The sequence below is a fragment of the Peromyscus maniculatus genome, chromosome 12 (assembly GCF_049852395.1).
Source record: "Peromyscus maniculatus bairdii isolate BWxNUB_F1_BW_parent chromosome 12, HU_Pman_BW_mat_3.1, whole genome shotgun sequence".
In the NCBI taxonomy this organism is placed as follows: domain Eukaryota; kingdom Metazoa; phylum Chordata; class Mammalia; order Rodentia; family Cricetidae; genus Peromyscus; species Peromyscus maniculatus.
Window position 1 is genome coordinate 2,114,732 of NC_134863.1, and position 18,285 is coordinate 2,133,016.

The 18,285-nt window shown below is 38.5% G+C and overlaps 1 protein-coding gene across 2 annotated transcripts in view; it reads left to right on the forward strand.

Moving 5' to 3' along the window:
* Positions 1–18,285, forward strand: part of Prkdc (protein kinase, DNA-activated, catalytic subunit) — a 234,571-nt gene that overhangs the window by 140,714 nt on the left and 75,572 nt on the right. For both annotated transcript variants that reach the window (XM_006997186.4, XM_076548362.1), the window contains 11 exons: positions 293–433; positions 2,060–2,211; positions 2,807–2,938; positions 4,825–4,936; positions 6,137–6,261; positions 6,352–6,501; positions 10,191–10,364; positions 11,314–11,412; positions 12,555–12,762; positions 15,162–15,351; positions 16,530–16,745. In XM_006997186.4, the coding sequence (XP_006997248.1) occupies positions 293–433; positions 2,060–2,211; positions 2,807–2,938; positions 4,825–4,936; positions 6,137–6,261; positions 6,352–6,501; positions 10,191–10,364; positions 11,314–11,412; positions 12,555–12,762; positions 15,162–15,351; positions 16,530–16,745 (1,699 nt within the window). The remainder of the gene's footprint in view (positions 1–292; positions 434–2,059; positions 2,212–2,806; positions 2,939–4,824; positions 4,937–6,136; positions 6,262–6,351; positions 6,502–10,190; positions 10,365–11,313; positions 11,413–12,554; positions 12,763–15,161; positions 15,352–16,529; positions 16,746–18,285) is intronic.

Sequence of the window (18,285 nt, forward strand, 5' to 3'; positions counted from 1 at the left end):
TATTTTTATGCATGTACATAAAATAATTTTCTATAGCTATATATTACTCAGGACAGAGTTGTTGAGTTTTAAGTGGTGAGATCAATTATAAATCTATTTCCATTGAGTATTTAGAAGTCCTTGAGATCATTCAATGTAAATTGGATCTTATTTAGTTTTGTAAATGGAAGTAACAACTATTTTAGATTCATGTCATGTTATAAAATGTCAGCTGGTGGAGAATATATTTTTGTGTTAATACTTTAATCTTCAGAACAATAATCTATACTTGGCATTTAAATTTTCTCTGTAGGTCTTTCGCCCTTATGCAAAGCACTGGCTCAGCCCTTTGCTACAGCTGGCTGTTTCCCAGAACAACGGAGAAGGAATTCACTACATGGTGGTGGAAATAGTAGCTACTGTTCTCTCTTGGACAGGCTTGGCTACACCTACAGTAAGGAACACTGATTCTCTTACATAGTAATACATCCTTCCTTTTCTGATGCTCTACAGAGGGAATGTTGCATGAGTTAATGTCCTCCTTTTCTGATGCTCTACAGAGGGAATGTTGCATGAGTTAATGTCCTCCTTTTCTGATGCTCTACAGAGGGAATGCTGCATGAGTTAATGTCCTCTTGATGTGATGTTGCTGTCTGAGCTATAGTTGCATTGCTGTAATGCACCTACACTCCAGTGCTTTTATTTTCTTTTATCTATTTTGGTAATGCCTTTGGCCTTGCCTTTCTTACTAAACTGTCAGGTGTTTGTTTTGTTTATCCCTTTAATTTGCTAGGAGATTGGAACCTCAGTGACAAAACTGTTACAAAATTCTCCATAATTGAGAACACCTTATTTGCTTCAGGTCCGTGGATTTGGGAGCACTTATATTATAGTTTATTCACTCTTGCAGTTTTAACTATTATCCGTGAAATTATTGAGAGTGACTACCAAGGAACTGCCATTGCACTACACTTAGAGCAGATGGTTCCAACCTTTGTAGGTGGGTGTGATGGAGCTTTGCTTATTCATTTGGAAACATGAACATGGGTAATGACAAAGGTGTACATAAATTTATCACATGCACCATCCTTAATATACACTTGTATAGCTTTTTCATGTCTTTGTATCTGGGTGTTCCTATTTTGTTTATTTCACAATAAACCAAATCTAAATTTCTTGGTATTGATGTGATAAAACAGTTAATAGTCTAACCAATAGCATGAAAGAATTTGTGTATTTGATTAATTTGAGAGCCATCAGAAAGACCATCAGGAGCTCAGCTACACTTGAGAGAGTAGAATTGCCAATCATTGACATAGCAACAAAGTGAAAAGGGAAGTGGTGGTGCTGTTGTCGGTAACTTCCTGTGGTGAAGTGAGCAGGAGCACTGGGATAGAAGAGTGGGCCGGTATCACGGGTGGTGAGAGACCCAGAACAAAGGGCTCTTGCAGCTTCGTTGACTCAGAGGTGGAGAAAGTGGGCTATAAAAAGGGCTAAGAGCCAAAGTGCAGTGGGTACTGGTGGAAACAAGTCTGACTGATTCCCTGCCCACCATATATCAGGACTCAGCAAGACCTGGACAGGACCGTTGTTGAGGTCTCAGACAGAGACTGGGAGTAGATCTCTGGACAGATAATATGAAGAACATGGCCAACCAGGGCCTGAGCCCTGATTGTAGCTCCTCCCTCCGAAGGCACAGTGCATTGACTGTGTGCACCTTTGAGCAGCCACAATACCTCCAACCACCTGCCAAGGAAGAGTATTGTCTGTAGTCTGCACTGAAAAACCACATAGGGTTTAACCAGAAACTAGATTCCTCAATAAAATGCTAAATTTCTTTTAGAATTGGGTATTTGGATTACGTCCAAAAGCATGATGGTGCATGCTTACAGTTTCACTACTTTAGAGGTACTGGTAGGAGGTTCAGTAGTTCAAGGGCAGCCTTAGCTATACAGTACATTTGAAGCTAACCTGTGCTACATGAAAGCCTGCTTGAAAACAACAACAAAATGGGGGTAGGGTGAAATATTCTTCCTGAATGGAATGTTATTTGTCTTACAAAAATTCATTATGTTTTCAGGGGGTCCCTAAAGATGAAGTGTTAGCAAATCGACTGCTTCATTTTCTAATGAAACATGTCTTTCATCCCAAAAGAGCTGTGTTTAGACACAACCTTGAAATTATTAAAACCCTGGTCGAGTGCTGGAAGGAGTGCCTTTCCATCCCTTACAGGTACGTATTTGCTAGTTCTTTCAGTATCGTTTAGAAAAAGGTCAAAGTGTAGCAATTTTAAATGGTAACTGCATTGAAGTATAATTATATGAATTAACAGGAATATGATTTTATAAAGGATTACCAAAACCAAAAATAATTTTAGTAACAATTTAAAATACAGTCCATTTAAAAGGTAAGTTTTGCTACTGATAAAACCACAACTCCAGAGTTTGACACTGGAAGCATTTCTGGGTGCTCGGTACCTCCAGTGACTCCCCACCCTGCTCTTCAGCCCTCCTGTAACTTTGACTCCTCACTGGGCAATTGGAGTGTACAGCCCAGGAGTACCTGGAAGGCTTTGTTGGATGACTTTTAGCCTTGCTTGAAGAGAGATAAAATTTTAAAGTTACTATTAACCGACAGGATTGGGACAAATAATTAAAATGGGTAAGAATTAACAAGTGGGTGTCAACAAGCCGGGGTCTTGGAAGTAGGGAAGTGCCATGTGTTCTTTGTACTATTAGCTGAAAATTTGCTTTTAAAAATGCTTTGTATTCCTGTTTCTCACTCATTATATAACTGTCTGTGTTTTCTCCCTTGTGCTGTGTTACAGATTAATATTTGAAAATTTTTCTCATAAGGATCCTAATTCTAAAGACAATTCTGTAGGAATTCAATTATTAGGCATCGTAATAGCCAATGACTTGCCTCCCTATGACCCAAAGTGTAATATAGAAAGTACCAAGTAAGTACCATACTTCCTACTTGATTATTTCATAAAGTGTCTAGATTTGATTTCCAGATATAGTACTGATATATTTAAGGACCAGACACAAATACTTGTACCTGAAATTATAAGGTTGGATTTATAGGCCACTTGGAATGAGAAATGTATCTGGAGTGAAGGAGGAATGTAGGCTTTAAAAAAATTAATTGGGGCTAGCAAGATGACCGAAGGGTAAAGGTGCTTTCAGCCAAGCCTAATGATTTGCGTTTGATTCCTGGGATGCACATGTTGAGAGGAGAGAACCAAGTCTCCCAAGTTATTCCCTGACCTCCACACACATGCTGTGGCATAAACACTAAATAAATAAGTGTAATAGAAATTTTTGACTAGTGTAATTTTCTGTATATGTGTTTAAACAGAAGTTAAGTATTTCCTTTTATTTTTCGTGTGTGTGTGTGTGTGTGTGTGTGTGTGTGTGTGTGTGTGTAAAATGCCTGTATGTGTAAGTGCATCTGCCATAGATGTACCTGCAGAGGTCAGAGGAGGACAGTAAGAGATCGGTTGGCTTTTTTTTTTTTTGTTACTTTCTGCTTTATTCCCTTGAGACTGGGTCTCTCACTTAACCAGAAGCTTGCCATTCCATCTGTGTTGGATGACCAGCCAGCTCCTGGGATATGCTTGTGGTCATGCCCGGCTTGTGTGAGTGCTCAGGTCCCCGTGTTTATAAACAAATTCTCTTACCCAGTGATCTATCTCCCTTGCCCTCTTCTTTCTGAAACTGGCATTTTAAACACTGACTCTTGTAAGTAGTACCATGGGCTCTATGAGAGGATTTGAATTGTTTTGACTATGAAGGGAGATGCCTGTATACTGGCAGCTGTCTTCCTGGGCTCCAGCCTCAATTTATCCTGTCCTGATGGCAGTCACTTATTCAGGATAGGGTGGGTATGATGTGTGGAGGAAAGAAGCTCTAGTAAGGTCGGTAGAACATGACAAAAGGTACTGGCCATTTTTTTTTAAGTCAGGATCTCATTATATAGCCATATATATATAACTCTCTCTGTAGAGCAGGCTGGCTTCAAACTGAGTGTTCCACCTGCCTTTGCCTCCCAAGTGCCAAGTGCTGGGATTAAAGGTGGAGACCATCAGGAAAGGCGCAAAGCTACACAGAGAAACCCTGTCTCGAAAAACCAAAAAAAAAAAAAAAAAAGGTGGGGACCATCATGACTGACTTTTTACCCTGCTTGTTAGAATTCTGAAATTGATGTCTATATGATGTTCTGTAGGTTCAGCCCTGCACTCCTGGGTCCCTCACGTCTATGGGGAGAGAGGGCAATTTCAATTCTGATTGGTTCATATTGGCCTTTAGACCAGTTGCACTTGCTGCTGTTGCTATAGATAGTGTGGGTTCAGAAGTAAGGTAGCCAGTAAGTAGCTCAGTATAGACTTAAAAACTCTTGTTTTCAAGTGTGAGCTTTTTGAACCTTGTTTTTATCACCAGGAGTTAACACAAAGAGTCTGTAAAGGCCAAGAGTTAATGTGTCACTCCCTGCTCAGAGCATCACCCTTCTCTTTTACAACATTATGTTGTCTGTAGGCAGCTTTTGATAGGGAATCCTAGTCTTAGATAGGCCCTCCTTTCTTTCCTGCAGTTTTCCTGGTGTCCAGCAGAGGGCTATACTCTTATTGCAGTGCTGACCTGGGATTGGACAGTAGACTTTCATGGTTATGATGCCAGAACCCATAAATCTATATTTATGCACATATAAATCAAGCAGTTTGCATCACATTTTATATTTATATTTTCTCAATTTGCCTATTAATGTGACAGGAGAAGAATTGTTACATTTTGTGTCAAACATTCCAATTGATTGTCTTATGTTTGTTTTCTGTGTTTATTATAGATATTTTGAAGCTTTAGTCAATAACATGTCCTTTGTGAAGTATAAAGAGGTATATGCAGCTGCCGCAGAAGTTCTAGGACTTATTCTTCAACATGTTACTGAGAAGAACCCTGTGAGTGCTACACAGTGTGCTTGTGGTTCTCATTATTCTAATTTCTGCTTAATTACATACTTTGTCTTGCATTATTTTAGTATAGATTTAGTGTAAAAATCTGAAAAATAAGGTGAAACCTAAGGAGAGTGGTTCCTGTTCTCTCTACCAAGGCACTCCCAGCACCTCCATGCTAGCTCTTACCCTGAGTTTGCCTGTCCTGTCTTCTGTTTGTCTGATCTGTACTGTTCTTTCTTTACGTGCTAAACTGATCATTTCATCTTGTCACCAGATTAAGTATTTTTAATGAAAAGATACATTTTAGGCTAGGCAGCACTCCACGATGATCTGGAGTCTCAGCCCTAACAGATACACTGTATGTGGCAACAATGAAATAATTAAAATGTTCTGCATGAGATTTAAAAATCACAGAATTTGTGATTAAGTATTTCTCCTGCACATGATTTTTAAATAGTCTCAATTAGCAGTAAGTTTGTGTTGAAAAACTATCCATTTAGCCTTCATGCCTTTAAACAAGTTGTAATGATCTTCCATATTTGTGAGTAGATACAACTGAAATGAGTATTTTCATAACTTCCAAAAGCCTTCCTTGAGTACATCATCCATACTGAGTACTTGCTTTTCAATATTTACATGTTGCTTCTAGACCCTAGAGAAACAGCAGGAAACAGGTAGGCCACATCTCTGCTCTGAGAGAGCTGGGATTGGGGGGAGGAAACCGACATTATACAAATGAATATTTAAAAGTGGTAATGAATGATAAAGAGAGGGTGTGATACATGCAGGAAGATCATGATAGGGTCTGTTGAGCTAGAGTTGGTAGAATTCAATATGAGTATTTGACCAAGGTATCTAACATAAAATGTATCTTGAACTGTATTTGATAAACATTAAACTAAAACTTCTCAGAGGATGTACTTTCAATGTTTGTATGTCAGAAGGAAACATGGTGCTCAAGGTGTGGCCTTGCTCACTCACTATTGCAGTCAAGGCCTGGGATCCCTGTGGCGGTCCAGTGGCTAATGCAAACCAGCAGCCATTCCTAGCACTTAGTTTCATCACTTGAGTGTGAACCTGTGGTGAGGTCATAATATTGAACATCTTTCTTGAGTTAACTTAAATAATTAAAATAAATTTAGGTTTCAGCACTTAACATAATGTTCCATTTTTGTGTCCTTGACAAGAAACTTAATTTTTCAGGACTTAGCAGAGTTGGTATGTAAACTGGTTACAAAACAACTAAAGCAACATCAAAATACTATGGAAGACAAATTTATTGTGTGCTTAAACAAAGTAGTGAAGGGCTTCCCTCCTCTTGCTGACAGGTAGGGGACGACAGCAGGATTGTGGCTTATGGGGTAGGGGTGAGGAAGAGTATTTGGGGTCATCGTCTCATGAACCTTCTCACTTACCAGTTTCTTGAATGCCGTGTTCTTTCTGCTGCCAAAATTTCACGGAGTAATGAAGACACTTTGCTTGGAAGTTGTGCTTTGTCGTGCAGAGATGACTACAGGTCTATACTTACAGTTAAAGAGTAAGGACTTTCTCCAAGTCATGAGACATAGGTAAGTTAACATCAGGCCTCACTGCCCAGAATACAACTAGGTCACAGCATTTCTACTTGCCCACGTATCTCCTTTAAATAGGAACCACTTGTGGGTGTTCAAGAGAAGCATATTTCTGAAATTTCAACCTAAGAGGTAAAAGTGATGAAAGTATTAAGAGTGAAATGTAAGTCTATCACAGTCTCTCTGTTTCTGGAACCTCTGGTAGCCACATCCAGTCCCATCCTTACATATTTCTCCCACAAATGAAGACTACTGCTGTAATGTAATGCCTCAGGCTCTCTTTAGATTTGTGCATGGGTTTCAGTTCTGTACCTATTTTGAAAGGCAAGAGCCACCGTATGTTAAAATTGTTTACTTCTTTTTGAAGTTGCAATAGAGTAGAAGGTAATTTTAAGACATAGCAATTGATCCCTTATTTCTCTGTCCTCTTAACATTCATGACCTGAATGTATATTTTAACAATAATAAAATACTGGTAAGTGTATAATGTACTGATAACAATGATTAAATGTCCTTGTGTTCTGCTCCCTTAGAGTACATATTCAAATTTGACTCCTTTAAGGAACATGAGACCCTCCGATAAGGAAAGGCACTTGCTCATTTAGGACTTAGGGCACACTTAGATTACTGTCTGACATACAAGGTAGCACCTGAAATTGTTTTTGAACTAAATACTTCATATTTTTAGCTTATTTTGTCTGCCACCATCTGTCCCTTTAAATGAACTTTATTTTTGAAATAATCTTACAGCTACAAAAAAGTTAAAAGATAGTATACAAAATTCCCATATATCTTCACCTCTTCCCTTTTTACATGATCATGGTTATAGTTGGTTGTTTTTTCGTCCCTCTTTGGCTCTTTGCTCTTTGTGGGATCCACCACACAGCTCCCACATTCTTTCTTATGAATGCCTGGCCTTAGCTTGGCATATTTCTAGCCAGCTTTTCTTAACTTAAATTATCCTGTCTATTAAACTATCCTATCTATCTTTTGCCTCTAGGCTTTTATCTTTCTCTATTTTGTATACCTTTCTTTCATACTCTGTTGCTGGTTGTGTAGCTGGGTGACTGGACCCTGATGTCTTCCTTTCCTCTTTTTTCTTGCTCCTTGATCTACTCTTCCCAGATTTCTCTTTCTAATTATTCTCTCTGCCTACCAACCCACCAATCCTTTCTCCTGCTTAGCTATTGGCCATTCAGCTCTTTATTAGGCCAATCAGTTATATTAGACAAGCAAAGTAACACAGCTTCACAGAGTTAAACAAATATAACATAAAAGAATGCAACACATCTTTGCATCATTAAAATAAATGTTCCGCAGCATAAAAAAGTAACACATCTTTAACTAACATTCTACAACAAATGGTAATCACAATCATCATTAAAATTAAGTAATTAATATTACTATCAAATTATAGTGCCATTCTTTTTCAGTTCTTTAAAAATTTGGTAGGCTTTAGCCATGAATTTTTTTGACCCTGGATTGTGTGTGTGTGTGTGTGTGTGTGTGTGTGTGTGTGTGTGTGTGTGTTGTTTTGAATGATTGCTTCAAGCTTGCCATTCATTATTAATCACTTCATATTTTCAAATTTTTATGTTTTAGTCTTCCTTGGTTGTATGCACCTGGAACTCACCAGTTTCTTCCTGGTTGACTATTTTCGTAGGCGGGGTGTTCTGTTGTAAATGGTAGTCTTTTATGATTCCTTTTTAAAAATAATTTTTTATTCATTCTTTGACAATTTTATACATCTATCTACATATTACATATAATGTCTTTTGACAAGAATCATCCCCAGTTCTTTGCTGTCCCCTTCCCACTGCCATTAGAACCCTTCTTCCCAACACTTCTCCCTACTCTTGAGTTTCATATCTCTTCTCTCTCTCTCTCTCTCTCTCTCTCTCTCTCTCTCACTCACTCACTCACTCACTCTCAGTAACCCATTGAGTTTAACTTGTATGTTCATGGATATGCGTTATTTACTGGATCATGGGTAACTTACTAATGGCTACACCACAGAAGAAAAATGACTCCCCTTCCCCCAACAACTGTTAACTACCAATAGCTTCTCAGCTAGGGGTGGAACATCATGAGCCCCCATCACATGCCAGTGATTGGATGCTAACAGGCCCAGTTTTGTCGTAGGTAGTAATAGCTTCAGTGAGTGCATGTGTGCAGTGGTCAGCCCATGTCCTGAAGACAGGATTTCACAGTATTCTTCCCCTATCCTTAGGTTCTTAACATTCTGCTCTTGATCAATGATGCTTCCTGAGACTTGGGGATGGGTTACATAGCTGTCCTTTTAGAACTGAACAATCAGTAGTCACTTCTCAGCACTTGGACCATTTGCATTAACATTATCCACTTACCAAAAAAAAGAAAAAAGAAAATAAAAGGTTTTGCCCAAGATTGAGAGCATCACTCACTAATCTATGGGTACGAACATAAATACTTAGAAGGTGTATATTATTTAGCAAAACAATAGTAGTAAGTTTTCCCCTAAGGGCCTCTGACCTCCCTAGCCATGAGCTTTTGACAAGGTTTATAGTACAGGCTTAGATTCCTTTTTATGAAGCATGCCTCAAACAAACCAGAAAGCAGTTGGTAACCCTATAGCATTCAATACCACTGTTGTACCAGTGGGCACATCTTGCCTTACACATGAGGTCTACTACTAGATAGAACCAGTGATGACTTTTCTTCTTCAGTGGCCTGGATAGCACCTTCCAGAACTATGAAAGCTAGCCAGCAGAGAAGAGATTTTCAATACAGTTCCAGTTTGTTTTCTCTATGTCCTGCAACCAAAGTATATGATACTTCAGCAGTAGAGTCTTACAATCTAGTTCTAGTGGGTAACTAAGTATAATAGCAACAACCTGCATTGTTCTAAGGTTCTCTGGAGCTTCCTTGACCATCAGTACATATTGATGTAGCCTATGCCTGGCACTTGGATTTTTATTTAATTAATAACCCACAGCTAGTGTCAGCAGATTGTCCACCCATGCAGGCTACCTCCGTTTAAACTCTTTAAAAAAAAAATAAATCTACTTTTTTATTAACTTATAAAGAAATGAGTTCCAATAAAGCTTTCTGTATCTCCTTTGTTATGAGTAATCATCCTCAAACTCTCTCTTCTGCCCCATCGTCTCTTCCTAATCTTCCCTTAAACCTTTTCAGCCCTTGTAGTTTCCCTCCTTCCTTCTTTCCCTTATTCTTACCCTATGCTCCACCTATTTTTCCTATCACACTGTTTTGTTTTGTTTTATCTACTCCCTGCTTAAGGCCTCTTTCCCTCTCCTGTCTTATGGGCCTTTCTAGCTTCCCGATCTCTATAGATACTACAAATTAAACACATAAATCTACAGTTTTGAAGCTGGGATCCATTTACTAAAGAACATTCAGCAGTTGTCTCTCTGGGTGTGAATTACCTCAGTATAATACTTAGCATTTTCCTGAAACTTTCATGATTTCATTTTTCTTTATAACTGAATAAAATTGTATTGTGTATGTATATGTATGTGCCACATTTTTATTATTCTTTCACTAGTAGGTTTTAAATGTACTGCTCTGAATTATAACAAGTTTTGAAACTTTAGTACAAGAAGAAAATGTTGTTTATTGTACTTTGTAAGTATGATCATAAACATCATTTAATTTATGTGTTTTACCAAAAATCTCCTTTATTATAGAGATGATGAAAGACAAAAGGTGTGTTTGGATATAGTTTATAAGATGATGGCAGAATTAAAACCAGTAGAACTTCGAGAACTTCTGAATCCTGTTGTAGAATTTGTTTCCCATCCTTCTCCAACATGTAGAGAACAAATGTATAATATTCTTATGTGGATTCATGACAATTACAGGTTAGCCTTCATTACGTTTTATATCACTTTTAAAAAAATCTATATATTGTGTGCATGCATGTGCATTACAAACACGTGCCTGTGCACACACAGAGATCAGAGGACAGTCTCAGGCTTTGGGCCTCCCTTTCCACTTGATTCAGACACGGTCTCTTTGTTTTGTGCATGTTACTGTGTCCACCCGGCTAAAGAGACTCTTGGATTACAGAAGCACTATTTCCCCCAGGTTTGCATAGGTGCTGGGGATTTGAACTCAGTTCCATATGCTTGCACAACAATTGAATTACCCACTGACTCAACCATCTCCCCAGACCTGTATTAACCTTTTTTGAAGGGCTTCTGTGGGTACTTTTCATGATTTGGAATATAAGAAAGCATTACTAGCAACATGACTAATAACTGAAACAAACTTATTTCAATATGTTGAATTAGCCTTTTTTGTTATTCTTGAATAGGTAGGAAATAAAAAGTGAAATTGTCAGGTGAGTTAGAACTACATAAGTCAGGACTGGAAAGGTAAGAATGCTTGCTGCTTTTCCAGAGTTCGGTTCCCATTACTCATGACAGGTAGCTCCCACAACAGCCTGTAACTCTAGCTCTAGGGTATCCAACACCATCTTCTGGTCTACAGGCATTGTACACAGAGTCTTTTTTTTTTTTTAAGTATATGAGTGCTCTGCCTCCTGAGTGCTGGCATTAAAGGCGTGCACTACTACCACCACCTAGTAAACCTTTTAAGACAGAGACTTCTCCCAGGCAGTGTCATCCCTTAGGTACCTGCAGAGGTGACAGGACTCATAGCATAGAAGGAAGATCTGTCCTGATGTCACAGCTTTATTGTCTCTGCTGAATTGCCTTGATCATCAGTCTTATGGAAACCCACCTTTGCATTAATCCAAACTGTGTGATTGGAGTAGAGCAGAATACTGATATTTTGTTATTTTCTCAGAGATCCAGAAAGTCAAATGGATCAAGACTCCCAGGAAATATTTAAACTGGCAAAAGATGTGCTGATTCAAGGACTGATTGATGAGAACCTTGGACTCCAGTATGTGCTTCTTCTGGAATAAATTAGACAAGGATTGGGGTATTGTTTTCTAGATAGCTTAAAGTATTTACTGTGATAACATCAATCTCTATGCTTTCTGCATTTCCTAAACCTTTGCAAATGTGTTTTAAGTCACATTATAAAGAATAAGATTTTAAAATCCTGACAGGTTATTTCAAAATAAAACTGGTGAAAGGTGGTTAGGACAAAATGCTTATTCAGTAAGTTAGTTAAGGATTTTTAAGTTGAAGCAAACTGTAATGACAACTGTTCTGTTTTCCATTTAACACATATAGTTAAAGTCATATAATATATCAAGGTTAAGTGAAATGTTGAACACCTAGCATAGGAAGAAACCCTAATGTTTATTCTGTGTAGAGATACAAGCAATAATGATTATTCTCTCAAATGCCCTAACTCAGTTATGTGAGTGTCTTATCAAATGCCAAACACAAAGCAAAGGAGAAAGTTTTTAATATGATTTGACATACTACTTATTTTTCACTTTCTTCGATTTTAAATGTATTGAACTTTTAACAATTTATATTTAAATTTCATAAGTTGTCTCTTGAAAAGTCCAGCATGTTTTGTTTTGTTTTTCTCTTTGGGCAATACTGAGGATTGAAATGAGAGCCTTATATTTATTAGGCTAGTAGTGTAAGAACTGACCCATATTCCCAATCCTAACTTGATTTTAATTTAAGTTTTAAATACATTATAACAGTAGTTTTTGTAGAGAGTTGTTTTAGCAAAGTAGTAGTAAAGGATTATATGAAATTTGCTTTTGATCCTGGACTTCTACACCAGAGACTTGTGTGCTAGGCAAGTGCTCTACCAGTGAGTGTGAGCCACGACTACTAATATTTGTTAAAATGATTTTGCCTTTCAAAATTGTTAGTACTATGTACTCATTGTTGTAAACTCTCCAGAGGATGGACAGTCATACAGTTTGTCAAATAATCTATAGTTTGGGGATATTTGTCCTTCAGAATGTCTGATTATTCAAACTCATACTATGATATAGTTTCCCTTTCATCTGAAAGTTATGTGAATGAAAAGCTGTGAAGTCCCCACATGACTCTGTGGACAATACTTCCTTTCATTTGCTGATACCTAAGCATGTTTTCCTCTTCACTTTTCAGATTAATTATTCGGAATTTCTGGAGCCATGAAACCAGATTACCATTTAATACATTGGACCGATTGTTGGCATTAAATTCTTTATATTCTCCTAAAATAGAAATTCACTTTTTAAGTTTAGCAACAAATTTTTTGCTTGAAATGACCAGGATGAGCCCAGATTATCTAAACCCCATCTTTGAGCATCCTCTGTCAGAATGTGAATTTCAGGTGAAGTGCTTGTTCCTTAATCATGGTGACTGTTATGTGTTTTCTCTGTTGTTAATGAATGTCTTCTATTACTGTTAAACTAACATTCTTAATTTCTTGAAATGTGCACACACTAACACGTGCTTCCTTTCCTCTGATGTCTTACATTCTATCCTCTCAGACTCTACTTGGACCTCTCACCTTCCTGTTCTTCCTCCCACATACCTAGGAGAGAGAGAGTCCAAGCATCGCCTCATCCAAATACTAACCAAGCATGACCCTGCTTAGCTATGACCACAGATCAAGTTTGCAACTTCTTATGGCAGTCACAACAGTGGCACAAGTGCTTCTTAATGGGCACAGCTGGGCGTGTTCTATAGTACAAATTAAATACCCCTATCTGAAATTATTGGGACAACAAGTGGTTTGATTTCATGTTATTTTTGGATTTTGAAATATTTGCGTGTCCCATGGTGTGTATTTGTTTGTTTGTTTGTTTATTTATTTTTAGAATTTCATAGTATTTACATCATTTAACCGCATCCCCCTCTTCCCTCCTCACAGGTCCCATCCAGGCTTCCCAACCCCCACTGCCTCTCAAATTCATGGCCTCTTGTTCTTTAGCTTTTACTGTTGTACATGTGTATGTGTGTATGTATAAATATATAAATATAACCTACTGAGTCCATTTAATGTTTTTTTGTATGTATATGTTTTTAGGACTGACAACTTGGTATTGGTTATCCAATTAAGGGGTTCATCCTTGGAGAAGACTGATTCTCGCTTCTTTGGCAGTGATTGTTTTTAGCTCTTCACCTAGAAGTAGAGTCTTAAGAGATTGCCCCCATCCACATTGGCATATCACCTATAATTGACATTGTTCAGGGTTCCTCTACGTTTAGGCAACCATATTACTCATATTTCACGGATGCAGCTTCCCTATCATATTGAGAAGATAAATTCTTTTTTTTTTTAAGATCTGTTTATTTTTATGTGCTTTGGTGTTTTGCCTGTGTGTATGTCTGTGTAAGGGTGTTGAATCCCCTGGAAATGGAGTTACAGACAGTTGTGACCTGCCATGTGGATGCTGGGAATTAAACCTGGGTCCTCTGGAAGAGCAGCCAGTGCTCTCAACCCCTAAGCTGTCTCTCCAGCCCCCGAGAAGACACAGTCTTAAAGCATGTATCTTGGTCTTCAGGCTCTTACAGTCTTTCTGACCCTTCTTCTTTCATGTTTTCTGAGCCTTAGGTACACAGGTTGCCTTATAGTTGTATCAGTTGGGATTGGGCATCCCATGGTTAGTTGTCTTAACTTTTGACCATTTGTGGATTTCTGTAATAGTCTCTGCTGCAAAAAAGATGCTTAAAAAAAGGAAAGATGAAGGTTCTTTGATGATGGGTCATAATGAGATACCTTAAGAAGAGAACCCAAGCATAAATAACAAAGTTTATTTGTTTCATTTCTTCATTTATAGCTTATGCACATAGCCTGAAGGTAAAATGTGTACAGTTCTTTATCACTTGGGTAAGCTGAGTGACATGACTAGTGATAGTTGTGTCGTGGTATCATTGGCATTGCCAAGTATGGCATCAGCCCTCTACTGTAGAATGTAGGGATAAGAGAATGGCTTCTCTCTAGTGTGATTATTTTTTCTACTTTTTAGGTAAGTGTTTGTTTAAAAAAAGGTTCTTCTGGCCAGGCATAGTGGTATACACCTTTAATCCCAGCACTTGAGAGGCAGAAGCAGGTGGATCTCTGTGAGTTTAGGCCAGCCTGGTCTATAGAGTTAGTTCCAGGATAGCCAGGGCTACACAGAGAAACCCTGTCTTTAAAAACAAAAAACAAAAAAAGGAAGAAAAGATTATTCCAGGCACTGTAGATATCGCTCTGTCGGTAGAGTATTTGCATGGCATGTAGAAATGTGGATTCAGTTCACAGCAGCACATAAACTAGGCATGATGGTGCTTGGGAGTTGGAGGCAATGGGGGGTGAGAAATTGAAGGTTGTTCTTGGTTATAAAGAAAGTTCAAAACCAAACTAGTCTATCCATCCCAAAAAAGAAAGAAGACCTGGTGGTGGTATTGCACACTTTTAATCACAGCACTGAGGAGGCAGAGACAAGTGTATCTCTGTGAGTTCAAGGCCAGCCTGGTCTATAGAGTGAGTTCTAGGATAGCCAGGGCTACACAGACCCTGTTTCGAAAAATCAAAAAGAAAAAAAAAAAAAAGAAAGAAGAATTTTTCCTCAGTTGCTTCTCAAAGAGACAGTACAGAATGCTAATACTGTTGTTGGGTTTTATTGTTTATTTTTGTGGTGCTGGGGATTGATCTTAGAGCCTCACTTGTGCTAGGTAAGCATGGAAATATTTCAGTGTCACTACAAAAGAAGTATCATTTTCTTTAAACTCTTCTTTCTATAGGAATATACCATAGATCCTGACTGGCGTTTTCGAAGTACTGTTCTTACTCCAATGTTTATTGAGACCCAGGCCTCTCCAAGTACTCTCCATACCCAAACCCAGGAAGGGTCCCTCTCAGACCGAAGGCAGAAGTCTGGGCAAGTACGGGCGACCCAACAGCAATATGACTTCACCCCAACACAAACCACAGGTAACAAATGACCAGACACTCTGGCCTTTGACAACAACTACTGTTGCAAGGACAGAAACTTTTTGTGAGAGAAACAAAATGATAACATAAAGTCACAAAGGCCATAAGGAAGATATGTCAGTCAAAGAAAAAAAAAAGGAGAGATTTTCAGAGTAGTCAGTTCCACAGAGAGAAAGGAACAGTTGTTGGGGCATGGGTGAAGGTGATGGAGATAGAATGAAATAGTTACGGAGCCTCATTGCTTTAAGAAGAAAGGGTTCTGGATGGTGGTGCTGTGAATGGACTCAATGCTACTGAATCATATATTTAAAAATAGTTGAAGTGGTAAAAGTTACTACAGGTTTTTCTACATTTTTCAAGGTGGATAAAAAGATTTTAAAAAAGAATGATAATCTGATTATAGCTAGACATGCTTGTTTTGGTTTGGTTTGACATAAAACTATTTATTTAATGTGTCATATCTAAGGCATCTTAAGAGCAGAGTAGCATTAAACTAGATTCATTTGCTGATGTCAGTAGTTTATTGAACTGTTCTTTTCCAGGTAGATTAATTCTTTGCTTTGATATATGAAGTATAAATTACAGAGTAAAATATCTTAATCCTTTTTTAAAAGATTTTTATTTATTTTTCTTTTATGTGTTTGAGTACTTTGCCAGCATATATGCATGTAGTGCGTGGACATGCCTGGTGCCAGCAGAGGCTAGAGGAGGACTAGATCTCCTGAAATTGGAGTTACAGTCAGTTGTAAACTACCTTGTGTGTGCTAAGAACTGAACCCATGTCCTCTGCAGGGTCAGCAAGGACTCTTAACCACTGAACTACCTCTCCAACCCCCTGAATTGTTTTGTATAAACACTTCAGCATTTCCTTTATATAATTACTTTCATATTCTGTTGTTTCTGAAAGTAGAACTAATTTGAAAATCACAGTGGAAATTCTTTGACAAGCACTGTAAACGTAAAATGCTATTACTGTGATGATTACAGCTTCAGAAGGGTCCTGAGGCTCAGGTGCCTGGTCTGCTTTGGATCATACACAATACCCTTGGCCTGAGCTCAGTATCACAAGTATTTGCAGAGGTCTAGCACTGCAGGTGTGCCCCAGCAGGTGTTCTACACTGAGTAGGCTGGGCTGCATGGTAGCAGCATCCTCACTGTTCTCGTCCTATGTGTTATAGTTGAAAGGAGTTCGTTTGATTGGCTGACTGGGAGCAGCATTGACCCATTGGCAGATCACACACTCTTCCCTTCAGAACACTCATCTTCCTCCTTACTGATTGCCCACAAAAGGAGTGAAAAGTCACAGAGAATATCCTGGAAGTCAGTAGGACCTGACTTTGGGATAAAAAAGCTGGGCCTTCCTGGTGATGAGGTGGATAACCAAGTAAAAAGTGGTAAGTAAAATGCTGAAACATGTTTAAAGTGTATTATCCTCTCATACAGAAGCTCACATGGAGAGAGCATATTTCTGACTGTCCATGTTTCCTTAAAAGCTGTAATAAAAATCATTAAAATTCAACTTATTAATCATTGTTTGGACACTTACCATGCTGAAAAACCATTTAAAATGTCCTTCAAGAAATATTATGTGTGTAACAGGTTCATTAGTTCAGGGTCTTTCTGGAACATTCGGGGTAAGTAAGGCAGTAAATGGGGTAGAATTAGTAAGCCCAGCCTAGTCTCAGGAGTGGGAGTTTAAACCCAGACACAGTGGAAGGGTGTTTGAGAAGAGCCTGGAAGCCTAGGATGCAGAAAGAGAAATGACAAAAAGGATGAAGATAGAAAGGTAAGTAATGTTTTTGTTGAATTAGTTCAGCAAGGTTTATGGAGGGTAGAATCCATGCTGAGGCTCCTGTTTGGTCCAGTTGGATAGATGTCCTGGGAAACATAGGGAGTTGTGAAGGATCCTATAAAGGAAAGAAACAGGGTACACTTTAGGAAGCTACTACCTGATGAATGGAATAGAATTAGTCATGAGGACTCTGGTCCTCTCAAAGAGATGAATATATATGGGTACCACATAGTGTAAGCAGAATTGGCAAAGCCAGAAGCACTATCACTTAGGCCTTAGCAGCTTGAAGGTGAGTAGGTGGGGTGGTCTCCTCTTGGAGCCAGTGGGATACCTAGCCAGCAGAACATCTGGTAGGCCTCCAGACTCAACACTGAAAGTGCTGGGGAGAAGGTAACTCTTTACAAGACTTTGGGAATGAAGGAAGCCCAGGAAAAGGTCCCAAGACAGTAAATGCCCTGGGGAAATGAACATGTATTCAGTCATAGAACCAAAGTTAGAAACAAGCATAGCTAAAAGGAATCGGAAGTGTGAAAAGAAAACACCAGACTTTACTCCCAATTCCTGTTACGTCAGAAGGAGACGCAGCCACCTTTTTTCCTATTAACCTGGAGTTTTGGGGTATACCAGGAAACTTTCTCTGCTTTGCTTCTTCCTTACTTTACTATTTCTCAGGATTCTTCCCTCCTTAGAATGCACAGCCATTGGTCTTACTGTAAGATTGGACTGTCACTTAAAATGGAACCCTTCTTAGTTGTACTTCCAACACTGTCACATGCTCTAAGACCCTTAGGTGCATGCCACTTTCCCTGCTGTGGTCTCTGTCAAACTGCTAAAGACAGGTCTACACTGGGACACTGCATTCTAATTAATTTACAGTTCATGGCCAGTTGGCTTCTTTATTGAATAGAATTTAAACTAAGACTTAAGGACAGTTCCTGAGGATAATAGCAGTTATCCATGACTCACTGATCTATAGTATTTCCCTGACTACATTTCTAGACTGAAAATAAATGTGTGTGGTGTAGGTGGAATTTGGGGACTGTGCAAAAATAAGGAACGAGGTAAAACTTAATTGGAAACATTTTCTTTGTGAGTTTTAGATTTAGAAAAACTTAACTTGTAGATATAAGGTAAAATAAATG